Genomic DNA, 23,165 nt, shown 5'->3' on the forward strand with positions numbered 1-23,165 from the left:
GGGAGACGCCGAGGCAGCGCCCTCTCAATGGAGGGGAGGGCTGACGCTGCCGTGACGAGGAGAGTGGATCTGAACCACCCTGAGTCCTGGGAACTGATCATCCTGATTCTCATGAAGAGCAAACCTGGGTTTGGTGTCCTTCCAAAAAGAAGGAATGTGTGTGACGTTCTAGCAGGTTAAACTACTCAGTTTGAGCACCACAAAGTCAAGTGTAGAAACTGGAAAGCTGACTTGTGGATCCCCAAGCAGGCAGCTGCAGAGCTGACTGAGGACGAGGACAGTGCGGGGCCCGAGCTGCCCTGCCCTCCTGTGACTCAGCAGGCCGGGGTGGGGGCGACCTGCCAGTGGCAGGGCGACACTGGTGCAAGACGCATGCGTTTCTGTATTCTGGGGAAAGACGGATAAGGAGACCCGCCCACGATCTGTTCCTCACTCACTGTTTAAAAAGAAACCATGACTAACATGACTTGGTCTGAAAGACACTGCAAAGTGAAGTCTCAAAAAGAAGGAGGAACTGATCTGATTTACTTAAATTCCACATTAATTTGCCCAAACTCCATTAACGTGGCTTTTTCCATCCTCAAATTATTGGGCTTGTTCTTTAGGCAACAGCACCAGAAATGAAAAAACCACCACTTGGTCACCTGTTGCTTCCAGTCCTTATTAAACTTCCCGTTGGGAAGACACTGCTGCCAGAAAAGTTAGGGGATTACTTGGGATTTCAACGTCGAAGTCGCTATTTCCACATTCTCTGACCCGGAGCCCGAGGGTACAGTTCCATACCTCCCCTTCCCGAGACAGAGGCGGGGCTGGGTGGGGCAGTACCTCTCCCAGCGTGCACAGTTCCATGATGATCCAGACGGGGTTCTCCGTGATGACGCCAATCAGCTTCACTATGTGAGGGTGGTCAAACTGACGCATCGTTACTGGGGAGAAACAGTGGGCCGTGGTTATTCTTTTGAAAACCTTTCAATTTTTCTGAAGACTACTTCAACGGAGACTCAAGGCTAAAGATGTGGAAACTGAATTCAATTTCACAGGTCTGTTCAGCTCACCAGTGGGTATAAAATGGCACAAAAAACAGACTCCAGATTGAGGCACGAGATGCCTCTGCAGTGAGCTCGGTAGTGACTTTAAGGAGGGGGGGGCGGCAGGGCACACTGAGAGGAAAAGGGTAAGAAACCTCCTCCTCTTTTCTACAACCCATCTGACCTGGGCTAACTGTTCAGGTATCCTCCTAGAAGTCTGACTCAGACGCAATGTGTGACGTGTCACTAAGCAGCCCTCTCTACGGGGACACCACTCCTGGCCGGTGCACGGCTGACACAGGCCTCGCATGGGCTTCCCTGAGTGCAGGTATGGCTGGGTGGCTCCCTTGCAGGGCCCTGGAACCTACCCTGTGGATTTCTGTAGTCCAAAAGGCACCTGGATTTTTTTTTAATTTTGGGGACTGATACATGATATCCACTTTAGTATGAAGCCCAGGGTGGGCTGCAGCTCAGAGCTGGGTATGTCTGGAGGAGACAGGCCTCTCACTGACTTCACGCTGGACACCGTGCAGACATCGCTCGGTATTTGTAGAGGACTGGTTCCAGGATCCCCCAGGGGAATCCAGTATCTGCGGATGCTCAAGGCACTCATGTGAAATGGCACAGTATCTGCACGTAACCTACGCATATCCTCTGTATACTTTAAGTCACCTCTGGATTACCTGTAATACCTCATACAATGTAAATGCTACACAAACAGTTGCTAGGACACAGGAAATTCAAGTTTTGCTTTTTGGAACTTTCCGGAATTTTTTTGGAGCATTTTCAACAAGAGGTTGAACTTGCAGATACAGAACCTGGGGGCACGGAGGGCTATATATCGCACCAGTGCACCCAAGGGTCACGCTGGCTTCTTGCAAAATCACCTCACCCTCACTTGAGATGACTCAAACCCTTACAGTGTTCTCCCCCCTCAATTCTTCTTACATATTCCAAGCAAAGGACCTAGTAGTTAAAAAAAAAAACCCACACATAAATACTTGGCCAAAATCCATAATGTATCATTGACTTTCATCTTGTTAGATTTAGTTCATCAGTTAAATATATTGTGATATTTTTGGAGAAACATTCAGGAACCCAGTATATTTACTCTTATTTTCAATTGATTTACCATCATTTTTGGCTTTATATTCTTATACATAATTATCAAGCCTTTCATTTTTCCTCTAAAGTAACTATTAAAAAGGCCGCACAGTACAGGGCTGGAGGAGGATCCTGTGGTCACTACGAAACCGTCCCGGCTGAACTAGCGCCCAGCAGGTGTAGCAGTGCCCCCGCACGCACCGGCCCAGGGCAGCAGCTCAGGCCGGGAGCTGCTGACTGCCTCCCCTGAGGTAAGCCCCATGCTGGCACTGGGTCTGAGGGTGAGCAAACAGACAAGGTCCTTGTCCCCACTGGAGTTGAACATCTGTCTAGAGAGAGACAGAGAGACAATAATAACTTTGAAACACTGTACACTGAATCATGAATATGACTGCTTAGGAAGGGAGAGAGCAGTCCTGTGACAGAGCCTCCCAAGGAGGCTGTTGTCCGCATGTGCGCTGACGAGGAGGGACAAGAAATGTTAGCAGGAAGCACGTCCCAGCTTGAGGGCAGGTGGGAGAGCGCTGACGTGGGCCAAGGGACAGGACCAGAGCCTGGCCCAGGAGCCTGCATTCAGGAGAGGACCTGTCACACACGGGTCTCCAAGGCAGCCCCCTCGGGCACGCGGCTCTGCAGCGGGACCGGGGCCCTGGGCGCGGTCCCTGCCCCTCACAGCCTGTGGGCTCCGTCCTGCGGGGGCTGTCTGTCCTGCTCACCCCCACCTCCAGGGCCTGGCAGCATCCCTACCTCCACCCAGCTCCAGCATACAGATGTTCAAGGTACGAGGCGCCGACGGGGAGGGGGCAGTAAATCACCCCACCTCTGCTCCCAGCATGACGGCCGAGCTGGGAACGCGGCCCCGCGCCTGCACAGACAGGTACCACCTGCATGGTAACAAGTGCAGTAGCCCACAGAAGTCGGAACGTTACTTATGTCTTCAGAGACGGTTTGGATTTCACAGATAGACAGACAAATGGAGTTCCACAGAAATTTCTAGAAACTTACAGGCTTCTTGAAGGAATTTCTCTCTCACGCTGTCTGAAGTACAGTTTTTACATGTTTTAATTGCAACCGCCAAAGCTGGGTTCTCCTGTGACAGAGGAACACACGAAAGAGAGATTTTCTGTATTAATCAGCAGGCATGTTCAGGAAAGGCTAGTAATTCTGCAACTCTGGATTCTGGATCAGACAGAATCAGAACACTCAAAATCCTCTGTCTAAATCCCCGGAAAAAATGGACTTGCATGTAAAACTGCAGGGGACTCATCTGTTCCACAGACCTTTCCTTTCTGTTGCCTCGGTAGGTGCCCAGGATGCACCAGCCAAAAAAGGGCAGCGACACCGCTCTACTCAAGCTGACTCTCCAGTGGGGATACACACACATGCTCACAGCGGGGGGCAGTGCAAGAAGCAGCCTCCCTGAGAGAAGCGGACAGGGGGTGAGAGCCAAGAGCTGCAGGAGGGGAGGAGGTGCTGGCCAGGGGCGGGAGGCAGGGGGTAGGCCATGAGGGCAGAGGGCAGGGAGGGCCGGACCTCAGGGGGCCTTTGAGGCCAACAGAAGGACACGGCTTTTACTCTGAGGGAGAGGGTTTGGGCAGAGGGGGCCAGGGCTGACCTCCAGGAAGGAGCACCGGCTGCGGTTCTGAGAAAGGGCCCGGGGCAGGGGGTGGGGACGAGGTGCAGGTGACGGGCTGGCGGCTTGGACAGGAGTGGGAGCAGTGGGGGCAGGAAGGCAGGGAGATTTGGACTCGTCGTGAGACAGGGTGAGCTGGGGTCTTTGGTGACAGAAAAACGGAGGTCTCAGCTCAGCTCTGGAGCTTGATGTGACTAAAACAAAACCCGTGACGCCCACCGCGATGGTTACTTTTACGTGTCGACTTGGCTGGGCCGTGGTGCCCAGACACTTGGTCAAGCGCTCTTCTGGGTGCTTCTGGATGGATTAACACGTAAATCAGCAGACCAGGTAAGGCAGGCTACCCTCCCAGATGTGGTAGCCTTCATCCTCAGCTGAAGGCCTGAGTGAAACAAAAAGCTGACCTCCCCGAGCAGGCGGGCATTCCTCCTGCCTAACTGCCGGCGAGCCGGGGCATCACCGTCCTCCAGCCTCGGGACTAGAGCTCCAGCCCCGCCATCTTGGCTCCCAGACTCTGAGTGGAACTAACCCACCTTCAGCTCTCCCGGGCCCCAGCCTGCTAACCACAGGTCTTATCCGTGCCAGATTCCATAACCCTGTGAGCCAATTCCTCATAAAACTCTTTTTAAAACAACACACCCACGACCACCCTACTGGTTCCGTTTCTTCAGATGACCCAGGCTAGTTCACCTGATGTCATATCTGCGTCCTTTCCAGTCTTCTCAATCTCATTAAAGAGACAGTATTCATACAGTTGTTCAAGGTAAACAACCTAGACACCATTTTTGGTTCCTCGATTTCCTTGACCTCCCATCACACATCACACGTGGAACAAAGGCCCGCTCTTCCACCCAAATCCTTCACCCCCAGACTCATTTTCTGTCTCAACATCTTCTGCCGGTGGCCTCTCGTGTTCTGCCACCTGGAATGCCCCTCCCCCAGGAATGTGCACTGGGGTCCCTGTTCAGACTGCCCTATCTAAACAGTTCCCTTCGCTTGGGCTGACACCCTGCCTCTCCGCATGGCCCCCAGGTCTCTGCTCTGCGTCATGGCCTCACGGGAAGAGCGTCCAGACCTCCCCGCGTCCAGAGTTTATCTGTCTCAGAGCACCGCTTCCCCACTCAACATTCAGTGTGTTTGCTCTCGCCTCTCCCCAGACAGAAGTGAAGTTCTGTGAGGGTGGGAACTGCCCGTTCTGCTCATTAGCACGTCCCCACCATCGAGCTGTCACTTGGTGGACAGTCAGTACACAACGGCTAGAAGAGTTAATTCACAGCAGCAATGTAAACTGGTCCAGCTTCTTCCAAAAAAAGTTTAGCAGTTTGGCAAAAAGTTAAACGTTTACTATACGACCCAGCAACTCCACTCCTAGACACATACACTCGAGAGAACTGAGAACCATCTGAACACACAGAGCTTGTACACGAACGTTCACAGCAGTGTTGTTCATGATGGCCAAAACGCGGTAACAACCCAAATGACCACCCCCTGACGAAAGGAAAAACAGAAGCGGTCTCTCCACACAAGGGAACGTCACTGGGCCATAAGAAGAAGGGAGGCAGTGCTAGCCGACCCGTGCGTAAGCCCTGAGACAGGACACTAACTCAAAGACACCCGTCACGAGAAGCCACCGAAGTGTATGGCTCCACTTGCACAAAACGTCCAGGATAAGCACATCTACAGAAATGGAGAGCAAACAGGGGACTGTCCAGGGCTGGGGAGAGGGTGGGATGGGAAGGCACTGCCAGCGGGTGCACAGCTGCTTCTCCCTCTCCTTTCTTTCTTTAACTGATAGCTGATTACACTGTTGTATTAGTTTCAGGTGTACAACATACTGACTCAAAATTTTTATAGATTATACTCCATTTAAAGTTATCATTGTTACTTATTTTTACACAGTAGTTTGCACCTCTTAATCCCATACACCCCGATTTTGCCCCTCCCCGGCCCCCTCTCCCCACAGACAACCACAAGTTTGTTTTCTAGATCTATGAGTCTGTTTCTGTTTTGTCGCATTAATTCAGTTCTTTTCTTCTTTAGATTCCACATGTAAGTGATAACAGTATTTGCCTTTCTCTGACTTATTTCACTAAACAGAATACCCTCCAGGGTCCATCCATGTTGTTGTAAATGGCAAAACTTTATTCTTTTTATGGCTGGGTAGTATTCCATTGCATGTATATACACATCTTCTTTATCCATTCGTCTGTGCTTTTTTTTTAATTGAAATATAGTTCATTTACAACGTTGTGTTAGTTTCTGGTACAGCACAGTGATTCAGTTATACAAAAACATGTTTTTTATTATAGGTATTCTTTTCCATTACAGGTTGTTATAAGCTATTAAATATAGTTCCCTGTGCTACATACAGGACTGTGCTGCTTATTCTGTATATAGTAGTTTGTATTTGCTAATCTCAAACTTCTAATTTATACTCCCTCTCCCCACTTTGGTAATATAGGTTTGTTTCCTACATCTGTGAATCATATTTCTCTTTTGTAAATAAGTTCATTTGTGTTACTTTTTTAGATTTCACATGAGTGATATCATATGATATTTGTCTTTTTCTGTCTTATTTCACTTAGTATGATAATCTCTAGGTCATCCATGTTGCTGCAAATGGCATTATTCCATTCTTTTTTATGGCTGAGTAATATTCCATATATCTTCTTTATTCAATCATCTGTTGATGGGCATTTAGGTTGGTTGCATCCATGTCTTGGCTATTGTAAATAGTGCTGCTGTGAACACTGGGGTGCATGCATCTTGTCAAATTAGAGTTTTCATCTTTTCCACATGTATGTCCAGGAGTGGACTTGTTGGATCGTATGGTAGCTCTAGTTTTAGTTTTATAAGGAAACTCCAAACTGTTTTCCATAGTGGCTGCATCAATTTACATTCCCACCAACAGTGTAAGAGGCTTCCTTTTTCTCCACACCTTATCCAGCTTTATTGTTTGTGGACTTTTAATGACAGCCATTCTGAGTGGTATGAGGTAATATCTCATTATAGTTTTGATTTGCATTTCTCTGATAATTAGTGATACTGAACATCTTTTCGTGTGCATACTACTGGCCATCTGTGTCTCTTCACTAGAGAAATGTCTGTCTGGGTCTTCTGCCCGTGTTTTGACTGGGTTGTTAATGTTTTGGTATTGAGATGTATGAGCTACCTGCAAAGTCTGGAAGTTAAGCCCGTCAGTCGCACCGTTTGCAAATATTTTCTCCCAGTCCCCAGGTCATCTTTTTGTTTTGTTTATGCTTTCCTTTGCTGTGCATAAGCTTATAAACTTAATTAGAGTCCACTTGTTTCCTACTGTTATTTCTACTGCCTGGGTGGACTGCCCCAGGAAGACAGTGCTACCAGTTATGCCAGAGGGCGCTCTGCCTAGGCTCTCTTCTAAGAGGTCTATGGTGTCCTGTCTTATGTTAAGTTTTTGAGCCATTTTGAGTATGTTTTCGTGTGTGGTGTGAGGGAGCGTTCTAAATTTACTGACTTACATGCTGCCAGTCATCTGTTGATGGACATTCAGGTTGCTTCCATATCTTGGCTATTATAAATAATGCTGCAGTGAACACTGGGGTGCACATACATTTTAGAATTTGTGTTTTTGTCTTCTTTGCATATATACCCAGGAGTGGAACTGCTGGATCATATGGTAGTTCTACTTTTAGTTAGAAGAACCTCCGTACTGTTTTCCATGGTGGCTGCACCAATTTACATTCCCATCAACAGCGTATAAAGGTTCCCTTTTCTCCACATCCTCACCAAGACACGAGGTTTCTTTTGGGGTAAAGAAAATGTCCTAAAATTGACTGTGGTGACAGTCGCACGACTCTGTGAATACACTAAAACCCCACTGAACTGTACACTTTAAAAGAGTGAACTTCATAGCATGTGAATTATATCTCAATAAAACTATTATTAAATAAATAATTTTTAAAATTCACTGATCTCTTTCGGAGGGCAATTTGATGCAAATTAATGTTCTTTTCTTGAGAAGACGGGTCAGTGGGAACAGTGCCTAACCACTCCTGACTCTGGTCATCCATCTGTCGATTCCACCTGATGGATAATCATCTGCAGAATCTGTTACTGATGACCGACACTGAATGAAAGAGTAAAATGAAGAAAAGACAGACCCAGCTCTCCAGGAGATAATTTTGCCATTTTGGGGTTTTTGAACATAGCAAGTGAGTTGACATATACGATAAGCGCTACAAAGGGCAGCTGTGAACGCCCTGAAGCACTAAGGACTCGTGAAGACAAACAAGAAGCAAGGTGGCTGTCAGCAGTCAAAGGCAGCCCGGGTGGCTGGATGTCCTACAGCACTTACCGGGCTCGTGTAAGCGCCCTGGTGCACGTCTCCGAACTGGCCCTCTCCGATACACCGTCCGAGTTCTATTCTTTCTCTCTGAATCTCATAGTCCCTGGCTGCAAAACACGAGACATAAACCAGGAAAAACCTAAGTGCAACATTCCCAACGTGGAAAACACTTGACACATTTCATTTCATCATCCATGAGTAAAATTCCATCGATGACACATCATTCTATGAAGATGCTTTAAATAGAGTGGAATTCTCTTAAACAGCATTTTAAAAGGAATTTATGTAACTTTTATGGCATTGGTTGAACTACCAAAACAATGAGTTTTACACAAGGTGGATTTTTTTCATATTTCTGAATGTCTGATTTAGTTGGTATCTATTTTGATGGTTTTCTAAATAACTGCTCCAAGTTTACATTTGCTTAATTAATCATGTGCTTAGTTAATATGTGCTATTAGTTCAGGTATTAATATATGAAGGCTAAAAAAGTTATTTAAAGCAATTATTTTACAAGTAATTAAACTTTATAAATACGGAGGCAAGAAAAATTGTGTCATGAGCAACTTTATGTTTTAAAAGTTTAAGAGTTTTCCACTGTATTATAATCCTATCTATATTATTCATGGAGCTAAAAGAGTTTAAAGAGGCAGCTTCTAAAAGGTAATTTCAAAATTAGAGGGCGTGGAATCAAGGTTGAACATATCACACAGTAAATTACCCCTATTTTGTATTTTTGAGAGCATCTGCCTCAAAGTAATGTGTTAAATTGTGATGATTCACACAAACCCATTATTTAGGAGGTGCTGAGGCTCATGGGGGGGGGGCCCCCACCAGGAACCTAGCCGACTAATCTGAGTCCAATTAGCCACTTGGCGTTTTTATTTCTCCCAGTCAGGAAACGCGCACTGTGCATATTCTGTTAGTGTCGTCACCAAGGGAGTAAAACAACAGCCAAACATTTAAAAAATGTCTCCCTGGTTTGTCAAGTTATAAATATACAGAAAATTCAACCCAAATTTTAAATGATTATCTTCCTCTTTAAAATCACTTTAGCTACTAGTTCCATTGATTTAACAGCAATGAGTAAACCAATGAAAAATAGTTTAAAAATAAAAGTTAACCGAAAACGGAAACATCCCGTATCATTCCACAGGTTGCAATTGCAAGCAAACGCAGTTATTTTAAAGGAATCCTGTTACCTTCATCTATTCCATAGCTTTCTGCATTGCAATTCAGAGAGAAAAAAATTGAAGACCTTGCTTAGAAATAACTAATAGCAATGAGGTTAACAACAACAAACTCGAAGAGTACATTTCAATATTTACTGTGTTAAATATTTTAACCACGAACATGGGTATAAAAAGAGGACTAAATACAATGACGTCCTCAAGCTAACTCAATGTGTATAAACAAAGCTCTACATTTCCATCCCACGAGCTCCTAGTTACAGGGATATTCCTGTCCCTATTTAGTGTAACGCATTTTGTGGGGTTTGGATAAAAGTTAGACATGTTGGACAATTACTACTCAACTAAGAATAAACAGGAATAAAAACGCGGAAACTGCAGGAATGCACAAATGACTGACAGGCTAACCAAGAATTTAAACTCAAATTTAAACATTTTTCTACATTGCTACTGCAAGTCAAAATGAACACACTTTCAGTTTCAGCTCTGGCCTCTGTTTCAAATCACTACCGGGGGGCTCCTGATTTCGGAGACCCAGGGGGTCCCCAGGATAACGCAGCCTGAGAGGGGTAGATTATTACTCTTCATTTTGACAACGTCTCCTCAATGTACACAGTAAATCTACTGACACCTTCTTCTCAGATATCTACACAACAGGGTAAAGCACCTGAAACACTTACTTCACAAGTACGCAGAGCTCTACTGAAGCGAGGACATCCGACGGTGAATTATGAAGGCCTCCAAGGCTGTAAGGTGAACTCCTAATTGGGCCTCTTTAAGAGGTGGGTGTAACTTTTTTGTTTTAAATGTGAGTGAAATTTCAGGGGTGTCTCCAGCCCCTGAGCGGGGCTTCCAGACTGTCCTCCTCAATAGGCCACGTGGCAGAGAGAAGCGGGGCGCTGACATGGTGGGGTGCTGGGAGGTCCCAGGGAGCCCGCCTAGTCCTGCACGACCTGCCCGGCACGGTGCGGGCTGGTGCTGGAAGCCCTCTGGGGCTGCTTGGTCAAGCGTAATAAAAAACAAAACTTCAAAGGGGAAATGTAATTCATTAAATGTGTGTATTTTGAAGAATGGTAGATGTGTGTGCGCATATATTTAACTTCAAATAATACTAATTTTCTACAGAGAGGAAACACTCTAATTAAGAAAGGCTACATTATCACGGAGCCAGAAAACAGGATTTCAAGAACCCTGTAACTAAGTGGACTTATTGCAGACATTTGAGTTTTGGGCTTCTGACCCGACAGTGGGCACACACCACATGGAGTTCTAAAGGCTGAAAAAACTTTCTGTCACGCAGGCAATAAGGTATTAAAAACGGTTCTAACAGGACAATAAGCATCTAAAACTTTTAAACATGAGACATTTAAAAAGTTAAACATCTGTCAACTCTGAACAAGAACAAGACGAGGGGATACAACTCACTGGAGGGCATGGTGTAAGTGTCCTCTTCGTCTATGATCTCAGCGTAGTCGTCGGTTTCTACAGGAGAGGAAACACGTGTTGGAAGAGGTTAAATATCTGACCTCCTGGCCTTTAACCAAATTTTAAAACGCAAAACGATCTGCCTAAATCCCCTGCTACGCTGACATATTCTTAAAACACTAATACTCAATTTTCACCCACACATGAGTCACTTATGGAAATAAAAGTGACATCATGGTCCAATATGTTATAATACACAGACTTGTTCTCAGAGAGCAAACACAGCTAACACGAAAGCCCTTGTGAGAAATAGAGAGACAGGAAACAACCACATATATGATCCAAATCCGCCAAGCCATACTGCCTGCGAAACTCTCCCTCAGCCACACCAAACACATTTAAAACCAGTGTTGTGTACTGGGATTCTCCAAACGGGACCAGCACCCCCAGAGCACAGCTCAGATCTCGTTCAGAATCAGCCTTCACTGCACTGTCTGCAGGTTCTGCTTTAGAGGACAAGGTGACAGCCTGACTTCTGAGGACAGTCACTGGGCAACTTGTTTCATTCATTCAGGATGAAAGCATTCCAGGGGTTCCTCTCTCCTAACTCTTCCCTTAGACATCTGAACAGTGTGCACTGCAAAAGGGTGAGAGACGTATGAGAAAGAACAAAATGGGAACAGACAGCATACTAAGATGAGTTCTTTTTGGAGGTAATGTCAAGGAGTTCCAATGTGTCCACTAACCCCTTTCAGTAATGCAGCAACGGAAAGAATGGGGGGTCCTTTTGAGAAGTACCACTCACTTGGATCACAATTACGCTGAAAAACCACATAGGTTTCTGGAAGAGGAAAGCTTCCAGCTGCTCTGCGCACGAGGCTCTCAGCTGCTGGGCGAGGAAAGGAGGGGCAGTAATTCCCGAGTTATCATCTGAAGAGAGATCATCTCGAAATTTTAACCCCAGAGAAACTAAAAGCTAAAGAACTGAAAGTTCCTTCTTCTGTGCTGCCATTATTACTTCATTCAGATATTAAAACAAATGAAAACAGAGAATATATATAGCTTACAGTTACTAGGGTATCAACTATTCCAGACTGCTGTGGTGATGACTGAGACACAATCTAAGAGCAACTGGAAGAATTCATCTCTTAATTTGTAATCATCATTAAAAGTGATTAAGGTGAAAAAAAAATTCAGCTGGTAGAATATGAAGTCAGTGAATCAGTTCTCCTTAAGACACTTAGCAAATGAAAACTGTTCCTAAGCCTTGCAGCACAGGGGGGTAATTCATATTACTCTTTCATGTTTCTAAGTAATGCTACATACAGGATTAAAGGGGGTCTTTGCCCCACGCCTCACAGTCTTACATTCCTTTCTGCCTCTCGTCCTGTTCTCAGTGGACACTGAGAGGTGAACATGGCGTGTTCGAGGTCTGGAGCCTTGCTTTTGTGAATGAAAGGCTGTGAAACGAAACCTGGGGACAGAAGGCTGCAAGGCAGGTGTACGAGGCAGGGCTACGTGGGGGCCCTGCTCACAGCTGAGACGAGGGATGCCACACTAGTTGCACAGATGGACACAGGGCCACTCGTGCGCTATTCTAAAGTTTAACGGGCCCCACTTCCCGCCACCCCCTCAGGAAGCTCGTGCAACTAAGGCTGCATTCCTGCCAACAACACCACTACCCTCACGGCCTCCTTTCAAACAAAGCACACACCCTGGGAGGCAGAACACACCGCTGACCGAGGCGGCAGGACGCGGGCAGTAAAGCTGCCCAGAACCCCTGCCTCTGCTTCCCAGCCCCCAGCGGCCCATGACCAGAGCCCTCCAGAACCTTCGACACCCTGCACCTGGCCCCAGGCTCTGCTAAGGAGACGTCGCTGGCCCATTGGTGCCGCAGCGTCTGGGTGGAGGCGGTGGGCGGCAGAGCAGAGCCATCCTCCAGGGGGCACGTCCAGCGCTGAAGCTCACGTGGCTCCTACCAGAGTGCCCCCTGCTCAGAGACACCTCCTCACCCCCGTCACTCTCCACCACAATGCCTGAGGACTTCCCTCAGAGCCCAGCACTGCCAGCCTCCCGCAAGTCCCATGGCCCCTGTCCACTGCTGGCCCCTCCAGAGCGCAGCCCTGCGGCAGGGGGACCCGGGCATCCCCTCCACCGCCACATTCTCAGCATCCAAAACGGGGCCGGGACAGGGAAGGCGCTGACCAAAAAGGAGCAGCAAGGGGCCACGTGTCCCCACGAACAAAGAAGCCGGGCCAGGGCAGAGGCCTGCACCGGGCAGAGTCCGGGCGCCCTTTCCCTGGGAGCAGTGGCTTCACCTGTCCGGGCCTCGGTGGTGCCCTCCAGTGAAAGGAGAGTGTGTCTGCCTTAGAGACTGTCTTGAGGATGACGGAGACTCAGGAAGAGTGGTGGCTCGGCCCTGCCTGCTACAGGTGACCAAGAGATGGGAGCTCCCCACTGTCCTGCTTCCTGCGAGGCCTCCCTGGAAGGAAGCGCGGGGAGCCCTGATGGGTTTCCTGGTTTGCCGGGGGCGGCTTCCAGGCTGCCTCTTCATAAAACCCGCAAGGAGACACCAGCCTCTGAAACAACGCTCAGGGAGCAAAAAGAAAATGGCTCACACATCAGGCGAGCACATAAAACTGACTCGGGAGAAACCAAGCTACATGCACTCCAGTTAATCCACACCATCATGAGGAAGAGCCTGCAGTTTTTTTTCTTTTGGTGCTATGTGAATTCTGCATAAAAACTTTGGGGATTATCTGGACTACCTCGGAGCCACTTGGGGACACACATGGGATGTAGACGTGTGCACTGATGTCTCACAAACAGAGAATTTTCATAGCTGTGCCCCTGAGGAGGTGGTGCTGGGGTAGCAGGGTCAGCGCTGCTGAAGGCACGTGGACCTACGAAGGTTTCACTGTACATTTCTCTGAGAATTCTTAATCTTGATTGTGTTCTATTTTCTATTTTCTCCTGGTTTTTAGGGTTATGGGATAGTAAGACTCTGACATTAGAGGTACTTTTACAAACTCAAAGGCCCCTAAAATACTGAAGTCCAGCCTGAAACCTCCTGGGCCCCAAAAATAATGGCATAAGAGAAGGAAAATATAAAGAAAAAGGAAACAGGCTCAAAGATGTGGGCACAAATAAAGGAAAGCAGACCCACAGTCCACATCCGACGGTGAGGAGAGCTAATGGAGACAGCGTCTTACACAATCACGTGTCGCCACTTCACCCTCAGGGACGTCTGTGACCGTCATCCCCCCTCCCGGGCAGGACACTGAAGCATGAGTGTGAGTGTCTCCGGGTCCCGGAGCCGAGCAGCTGGAGCAGAGCACGCCTCCTTCTTCGTCATCTTCCACAGCATTTACAGGGACTTCATTTGTGAGCCCAGGTGCCCTATGCTTCTAAACTACAGAACGTCCCCCTGAGGGTATTCTGGGACCTCAGCCCCAGCGTGGGTGCCGTTCTGCGCCAGGGATGCTCCCAGTAAGGCTGATCTGGGCTGAACACCTGGGAGGTAATTTCAGGAGACCTGTCCTGAGAGTTAAATATCTGAAACATTTTGAAAAATGCAGACTTCTAAAACCCTAGTAACATTATAGTTTGAAAGGTCTGGTATCACAATACGTGCTAAGATAAACATGACAGGAAGGTACGTCAAAAGGACAGAAACCGACAGCTCAGAAACGAGGAGAGAAAAGAGTAGGCTGCCGCTCTTAAGCGCAGTGACAGGCACCGGGGAAGGTCAGTGCTGGAAACAGCGACACGCACGCCTGTCGAGCTCTGTCATAAAGAGTCTGATGCCCTGGAGTCACTGGTGGGGTCAGTGCAGGGTCGCAGAGGGACGGGTCAGCAGACAGCAGGCGTTGCCATCTGGCTGTAAATAAAGGGCCTGCACGAGAGCCTCTGGGCGCACACGCTTCCCAGATGCCAATACCTGCTGACCTGCCTGCAGGACAGAGGACCGGGGTGACGCTGTGACTCTGTCACCACACCTCCTGCACTTGCCTAGGGGGCATTGGTGCCCCTGCCTCGGCCTGACCCCTGCAGTTCCGACAGCTGCTCCTGACTGGCCATCCCCCTGCCCTCAGGAGGTCTGAAGGTCATGGCTGCGCAAAGCAGCATCCTTACCGAGACTGGGTGACTTAGGCAATTCAGTGGGACCAACCCTCTTCACAGCTTCTTAAGCAACCTGGAGGCCTGGATGCATCAGCAACCTGAGAGATGGCGAAGCCAGGAAGGCTCCACTTTGCTGAGGGGCTAACTGGCTCTATGACCTACATCTTTTTCTGTAAACGGCCTGTGAGTGTTTCAGATCCTGCTGGTCACAAAGTCTCCAATGCAGCCACTCAGCTCTGTTGTTCAAATCACAGGGCAAGCAGACACGTCGTGAATGAGCAGTGTGACCATGTTCCATAAAACTTTACTGACGGAGACTGAAATTTGAATTTCACAAAGTTCTGACACCACAGATACTGTTCTTCTAATTTCCCCTCCACCATTAAATGATGCAATAATCATTCTCAGCTCAAGGAGAAACAGAAACAGGTGTGGGCTGTATTTGGCCCAAGAGCCTTAGGTGGTGGGTCCCCAACTTAGACTGAGAGATTAAACCCTTAAGGCTCAGCCTCGTCCCCTGTAAAATGGGGTTGAGAATACTGGCCCTCATTCACAGTATTGGGAATTCAAATGTGGGGAAAACACACAAAAATGTTTCCTTTAGGTAAACAGTGTGGTAATAACCACTTGTTTATATGCATTTGTTTAAATTTTTATGCTTTCACATTGATCCTCACAACAGCCACCAAGACCTTTCACAGATGAAGACATGGGAGACGAAGTGCTCTCTCAAGGCCACCCACGCGGCCAGCTGGTGGCAGGACGGGGCGGGCTGGAGCCTGGGCCCGGGGCGCTCACCTCGCAGCCGTGGACCAGTCCGCCTCTCAGCCCTCTGAGCACCAGGCTCCTCACCCGCAGCACAGCGAGACCAGCACAGGGAATCACACCGCTCAGTGCACGCACACGGGGGCTCCCCCGAACAGTCCCTGCTAACTAGTCACGACGGAGGAGTTGGCCTGGCTCTCAGGCCCATGAAGAAGATGCACTTTCCAAAGCTGCATTTAGTTAAGCCCCTTCTCTGCAAGTACCCTGCTCATTAACTCAGGTTATCAACCCGACACAAAATGAACAAAGATGAAACCGTCAGTGAAAGTACTCATTCATTCAACCCTGAGGAAAAATGCAATCCCCCTTGAATTTCAGTTAGTAAAATCTTACTCCTTACTATGAAGAGCACAAAGCTTCATGCAGGCAGCACACAAAGGAAATGGAAATGTAAGACTCTCAACGTGACGAAGTTCTAGTTTACTAAGTGCTGCCCGCAGCTGCCTGGAAATACTCATCGTCTCTACTGCTGATATTTCTCTACTTATCTGTCTGTGTGACTCTTAAAAATCCCTTTTCCTTTTCCCTTTCCACTACCTCACTCCCAAACTAAAATAGCCTAAACATCTAAGTGGGCAAGAGTGTGTGTATTACTGCTGAACGACACCATTCTGACAATTTTTCTTCACCTCTGAAGTTTTAATAATGAAATCTCTAAAATTCACTAAGAAGCTACACAACTTGAATTCACCACTGAGATGTGACAAACCGACAGCTACTCCTCCCACGGGAGAGCCCCAAACAGCTCTGAAGAGATCACTGGCTCACTCGCATTGTTACTTTTTCATACTTGTTTTGTTGGATCAAAGCCACATTTTGCCTTTCATTAAATACCGAACGATATTTCTATCCGTACATAATTATCTCATATTAGTAACACAAATGTGAAAATAAATATTACCGTCCCCACTAATTTCATCTGAAGATCCAGGTAGCATGCAAAGAAAGGAGGGGAGGAGGAGGAGGGAAGGAAGAGAGGAAAGGGGGGAGAGAGGGAAACATACTATTAAAATGACAAGTAAATCAACGTGTAAGGAAAACACAAAAGTTAACCCCCCACCAAGTCCAGTTCAAAAGTTAACAGAACGATCACAGGAGTAAGCATGTTGACTTGACTTAAGGGTATTATGCGAGTTTTGAGTTGTCCACACGTTGTCCCAAGTTCACAGCTGTGCTGTAGAGTTTAAGCTGGTTTCTGCTGCACTAAGCAAAATTAATCTGCCTCTCACAATTAAATGTTAAAGAAAAACTGCTTTCCTGAAAGGGAATCTGTATCCTCTTAGACAGAAATGAAAACCACTGGTCATTAGCGTGTACACCAAACAATAACCAGGAACAGCCTGCAGCCCGGCTCCTCCAGGGAGCCGCCGGGATTGTAGCTGCTCCAGGAGGTGGAGGCCAGCCCTGCACACAAGCTGTGAGGACCCAGGCACCTGAAGCTCTGCTGACACGTTTCCAGTTACATGTATACAGCTTTTGCAGAAATGATCATTTCAGTTATTACGAACAGTCTTTCCTTTCCGAGAAAACTCTCCACGGGGCCTGGCTGCCTCTGTTTGCAGCATCCCTGAATATCTGCCCCCAACGCATGAAAAGCAGACCCCAGGCTCACGCCGACCATCCTCCTTCACTCGGGTGCATGCTGTATTAGGAAACCCAAGAAGCAAAGATGTGGTGCCCGCCAGCCCCTGCGGTAACACACTAAGACCCCACGAGTGAAACCAGGAAGCGACTCCTCGCCCTGTCATGCATTTAAAAACCAGCAAACAGGCAAACGAAGAGCCTTGCATCAGGAGAGCAGCCCCAGCCCACGGTACCCTGCTGGGCAGCGGACAGCACTGTGCAGACCCCGGGAGAGACACGCTCGGCTCAGGACAATCTACAAGCGTCCGGTTAGACCGCTCCCACGGCGCCGTGGTTATAAGAGGGTCTGTGCAAGGCCAAGTGCAGTACCCGCAGAGGGAGGCTCACGGGAACAGAAGACCAAAGGGAGGAAGCGCCTAGCTTTCTTAACCTTAGGTTGACAGTGACTGCTTCCTTTATAAAGAGGCAAGAGGGGAAAAGAGAGAAAGAGAAACGTTATTTCAGTACAAAAGAAAACTTAAGTTACACTTTAAGGCATATCTATAAAAACAAATACAAAATCGCAATGCTTTTATTGACTATGGGCATGCTTTATTTCTTACTACCATTGACGCTTTAAAAAACATACTAATATTTCAAAATGCAATTTTCCCTTTTAGCAAAGATTAGCAGCAGATACAGAAACTTTTAGCAAGGCACAAGGAGTCTCCCAGCTCCACAAAGCCAGACAAGTAAAGGTACAGATACCTTTACAAATGACAAAACAAACAAAATGAAACAAGACAAAAAACAAAGACCAATAAATAATTCAAAATTCTTGTGAACGTCTAACACTCAACCACAAAGAAAAAATGGCAGAAAACGAGCAGATCTTGATTTGTGAAAGAGCCTTATGAGCAATTTCCCAAATCATCAGCAAAGACACAGACCTTAAGTGCACACCTTAAATAAACTATCTTAACATAAAAACTGCTGATGAGGATACCTGAACACACAGGCTGCAAGGCCCCTATGTTTGTTCACTCACTCCCTCTTTCACGTACTGGAAAGTCATCCGACAGTCAGCTCTCTCTATATCAGGCACTTGCTGGATGAACAAGACGTGCCCCAACCCTCCAGGAGCACCCGGCACAGAAAAACAGAGAAGCCTTGAACAAGCGCAGGACGGGGAGGGCAACAGCACACAGGTCACAGTGAAGTCAAAACAAGGCGTGGACAAGCCTGTAACGTGCGGCAATGACAAGTGTGACAGGAAAGACACAGGGCATGCAAAATTTAACTGCAGACGCACGGGGTCCCATCAAGGAAGGTAAAGACTCCAGGCGTGGGCCCAGGGAAAGGATGGGTCAGGGTGAAGGCGGCAACAAGTCATTAGTCCACAAGTTAGGAGCAGAAATGAGAACTGAGACGTACAATTTAGTACTATTTCCAAATGGTGTGCTGTGAGGCCGATGTTTACTGCTCATCTTCCTCCCTCGAGTGAAAAGCCACCCTTAGCACACACTAAGTTTCCAGAGTGCGGCTCTAGTTTTTTCAGTAAAAAATGTGAAAACAGAACATCCTGTGTCAGGCTGGGTGGAATTCTGGGTGGGAGTGGGGGGGGGGGAAGGGGCAGCTGCTATACTGGACGCTACTGAGACGAAGCAAGAACAGGACTGTGGACGAGACAAGAGCAGTCTATCAGCATCAAATTCCTGGTTCTGATAACTACTCTGTGACTGTCTAAGAGGATGCCGTTGGTCTTAAGAAATGAACACTGTAGTATTTGTAAGTAAAGGCGCACACTGTATCTTCAACTTGCTTTCAAACAGTTCAAGGAAAAAAAGACGTACAGATGGCCAACAGGCACATGAAAAGATGCTCATCATTGCTAATTATTAGAGAAATGCAAATCAAAACCACAATGAGGTATCAGCTCACACTAGTCACAATGGCTGTCATCAGAAAGTCTACAAATAAATGCTGGAGAGGGTGTGGAGAAAAGGGAACCCTTCTACACTATTAGTGGGAATGTAAATTGGTGCAGCCACTATGGAAAACAGTTTGGAGGTTCCTTAGAAAACTGAAAATAGAGCTACCATAAGATCCAGCAATCGCACTCCTGGGCATGTATCTGGAAAAGAAGAAAACTCTAATTTGAAAAGATATATATGCACCCCAATGTTCATAGCAGCACTATTTACAATAGCCAAGGCATGGAAGCAACCTAAATGTCCATCAACAGATGACTGGATAAATAGGATGTGGTATGTATATTCACAATGGAATATACTCAGCTATAAAAATAATAAAATATTGTCATTTGCAGCAACATGGATGGACCTAGAGATGATCATACTAAGTGAAGTAAGTCAGACAGAGAAAGACAAATAATATATGATATCACTTATGTGTGGAATCTAAAAAAATGACACAAATGAACTTATTCACAAAACAGAAAGACTCACGGACATAGAAAACAAACTTATGGTTACCATGGGGGAAGGGAGAGAGAGGAGGGATAAATTAGGAGGGTGGGACTAATGGATACACATTACTAAATACAAAATAGATATGCAACAAGGAATTATATTCAATATCTTGTAATAACCTACAATGGAAAATAATTAAAAAATACACATTTAACTGAATCACTTTGCTGCACACTTGAAACTAATACAATACTGTAAGTCAACTATACTTCAATTAAAAAAAAAAGAAAAAAATAGACTGAAGGCTAAAGCGAGTGGGTCAGAATAGACAGTGAATCTGAGCAAAGAGCCTCTGAGACTCCACTTCACTGTTCTTACAACCATCCTCTAGGTGTGAAGTTTTGGAAAAATAAAACATCTAAGAATCTCTATTTGGATTCAGGTTCCACCTCCTACTCACTCCCTGACCTCAGGAAAGTTACCCGATTTCTGTTTCTATTTTCTTATTTGTAAAATGAGGTAATAACAGAAGCTCCTTTGAGTAAAGAGATGTGGAGAGGATTCCATGGGATTCCCTGAACACCTGGCATGGGCAACCACTCCACAACTGTCAGCTAGGCCTACTTTTTTATTGTTCATTTTACTTCTAAATTGAGCTGAATATTCTTTATATTAACTCAGAAAGAAAATTGTTTTTTTTTTCAATGTTAAGCATACCTCTTCCTGAGCAATACCAAGAACACTATCCATGTCATTTAAAAATGACAGCGCTAGGACCCTCGCCTGGCTTCACGTGAGAGGACTGCCGTGACTGCGCGCGCCGGACACCTACCAGCGCCGCGCAGGCGCTGGGGCGACAGCGGGGGGACGGGCCCAGACTCCTGCCTGACTGCTGCACGTGCTGGTTTGGCGAAGAGTTGATAAAGTCAGTCAGCTGCGTGGTATGCCAACACGTAAGTGCCACGGAGGGAGAAACCCAGAGCAGAGGCAGGACAGGGGGTGTTTTCCTGTGAGGCTGCAGCCTTAAGTCCGGAAGCAGTCACTCGCTCAAAGCATCCGGGAGCAGAGGAACAGCGGGAGGTCAGGCAGGGCGATGGCACTGGATGGTACTCGATGAAGCAGCAGATCAGGAGCCCACGGGCAGGGCTCCGGCTTTCATTCTGAGTGACATCAGGAGTGAATGGAGTGACGGGGCCTTAGATCCAAAAGGCCTCCTGGGAGCCTCCCCGGGAGCAGGGCGGCTCCTCAGGGGAACGCCACAGCGGATGGGGGAAGGCTGTCTTCAGAAGTGCAGCAGCTGAATAAACGATGGTGACTTGGAGGCACTGCTTTGGGGCCCCAAATGAAATCCAGGCACGATCATCAGTAGCGTCAAAGCCAATAGGTGAACTGCTCACAGGACTTTCTAATAAACGGACCACAGACTGACCAAACCTACTCATCAGCTGAGCATCACAGAGACAGCCAGATGCTACCACATCACCTATGGTGTGTTCTTGTAAAAACAAAATCTTTGAGCCCAAATCTAACCAAACTTCTCTTGATCCTAAAGACCAGCTTATAGGAAATTCAGGAACACAGGGCCACAGAGGAACTGGCCCAACACAACCTCGTGAAGCTCCAATCAGCCAGACCAGAGTGTGGGAACACAGCATAAGTGACACAATTCCTTCAACAGATAAACTGCAATGAAGAAAAGAGAAAAAGAAAAAAAGAAAAAAGAGGCCCAGCCCACAGAGAGGAGACACAGCCAAGCACACAGCACTGCTGGCCTGACTGACGGGACGACACTGCGTGTGAGGTGCCTTAACCAGGGAAATCTGAACACTGACCAGACGGCTGGTACTAAGGAATGGCTGTTAACTTCCTTACAGTATAATAATCTTGTTTTAAAATCTTTACCTTTCAGAAATATTTATAGATGATACGCCTTAGATTTGCTTCAAGACAACCAGCGGGAAGCATGTGACGTGTGAGTGGCTGGAGGCAGAGCTGCGACTGGGTTTTAGCCACTGAACCTGGGTGACCATCACCATACAATTCTATTCTTTCTACTTGTGCACACGTGTGAAATTTCCCAGGATAAAAAGTTGAAAAACTCAGAATTCAAAAGCATGATGACATCCTTTCATTCACACGGTAACTTGCTTATAAAAATACCGAACACATTTTATGTTGACTCGTGTAGTTTGATCTTAATAAATACCACAATTACTATGTAGCCCTAACTTGATTAAGTTGTGTAGTAAAGCATACAATTTACAAAAATTAACTTCACGTGAACCAGGTGACAATACTCTAAATTAGGGCATTTAAAAAAGAATTCCTAAAAGCTTTCGTTTGGCTCAAGCTTCTAGCGCAGACCGAGACTAGCTTCTAAATCCCAGCACTACCGAGAGCGAGAGCAGGCGTGCACCAGACAGAAGGAGCCTTTCAAACCTGAGTCCGGGGCTGGCTTCCGTACTCCGACGGAACAGTCAGAAACGAGGCAGTACTATGCCATTCCTGATAAACGGGGAGAAACTACTCTGAAGCCACACTCAGACGCTTCCGAAGTACCCTCCCTTCCACACGTGAGCAGTGCAAGCCTTCCCGATGGCTCAGCTGCTCTGATGCGGAGACGCTGGGTTTTGGAGCCCAGGACTGGGGCTTGCATCAGGCTCCCCAGCACTGCCAGCTCCGGGAGCCAGGCCTGCACCTCAGCTCCGAGTCTCACTTTCCTCCTCTGTAAAGTGGAAACAGTGCAAGGAAGAGGTCCTGAGCGTTAAACAAGGTAAGGGCAGAGAATGTGCCAGGCAGGAGCTCCGAGCCTCACTCACACGTAAGCGTCTCCTGTATTCACAAAGCAGTGGCATGGCAGGGAGTGACTAACAGACCCAGAGCTCCAGAAGAAAAAAAGGGGAAAAAAATGCAAATAATTATTATGGGCCATACGTATTCCACCTTGTATTTCACAGAACTCTTCCGTTCACAAACTGCTTCTGCACATATACGGTAGCTGTTCCAGAATTTGTAATGAAGTAGCTTAATGCAAATAACGTTTATTTTATTAAGTATATTTTACTTTAGAACAATTTTCAGTCACTAACTTGAAAAACATTAACAGTAATCTTATACAAGTGGAATGAGGCTCCATGATTAACAACTAAACCAAAAAAGCTGATACAAAGTTATAAAAATGTTTTTCAAGTTGGTAATGAAAACTGAAAAAGTATCATCGTCAAGTGCACCTGCTGAGCACCAAGGCTCAGCAGAGACGATCAACTCAAATATCTAAGGAAAGGGAAAGGTCACTGCCGTGCTGTCTGTGACAGAGACACCAGAGAGAAAACTGTTTATGATCCCCAGTCCCCCGCTACAACCCAGACGTGGGACACGAGCCACGCTGTCACCTGCACTCCTGGCTACACTTCAGGTTCTACCACCTGATGCAGGGCCTGGTTACTGAAAAACCCAAACCCCCAAACACAGAAGCCAGCCAAACAGGAAACAACGTGTACACCTCTAAAACATTTA

General features: G+C 47.0%; 1 protein-coding gene across 21 annotated transcripts in view; it reads right to left on the bottom strand.

Moving 5' to 3' along the window:
* The window catches only part of PTK2 (protein tyrosine kinase 2), a 202,185-nt gene that overhangs the window by 47,524 nt on the left and 131,496 nt on the right, over window positions 1–23,165 (bottom strand). For 14 of the 21 annotated variants that reach the window (XM_074353159.1, XM_074353154.1, XM_074353152.1 and 11 more), the window contains 5 exons: window positions 10,708–10,764; window positions 9,295–9,315; window positions 8,102–8,199; window positions 3,138–3,222; window positions 826–926 (listed from right to left, as the gene is read on the bottom strand). In XM_074353159.1, coding sequence (XP_074209260.1) covers window positions 826–926; window positions 3,138–3,222; window positions 8,102–8,199; window positions 9,295–9,315; window positions 10,708–10,764 — 362 coding nt within the window. Of the gene's footprint in view, window positions 1–825; window positions 927–3,137; window positions 3,223–8,101; window positions 8,200–9,294; window positions 9,316–10,707; window positions 10,765–16,555; window positions 16,574–17,607; window positions 17,692–23,165 lie in introns of those variants that run through there. The other 7 variants (XM_074353160.1, XM_074353155.1, XM_074353153.1 and 4 more) reach the window with 2 other exon arrangements.

This window comes from Camelus bactrianus, chromosome 25, assembly GCF_048773025.1.
Source record: "Camelus bactrianus isolate YW-2024 breed Bactrian camel chromosome 25, ASM4877302v1, whole genome shotgun sequence".
NCBI classification, from domain to species: Eukaryota; Metazoa; Chordata; class Mammalia; order Artiodactyla; family Camelidae; genus Camelus; species Camelus bactrianus.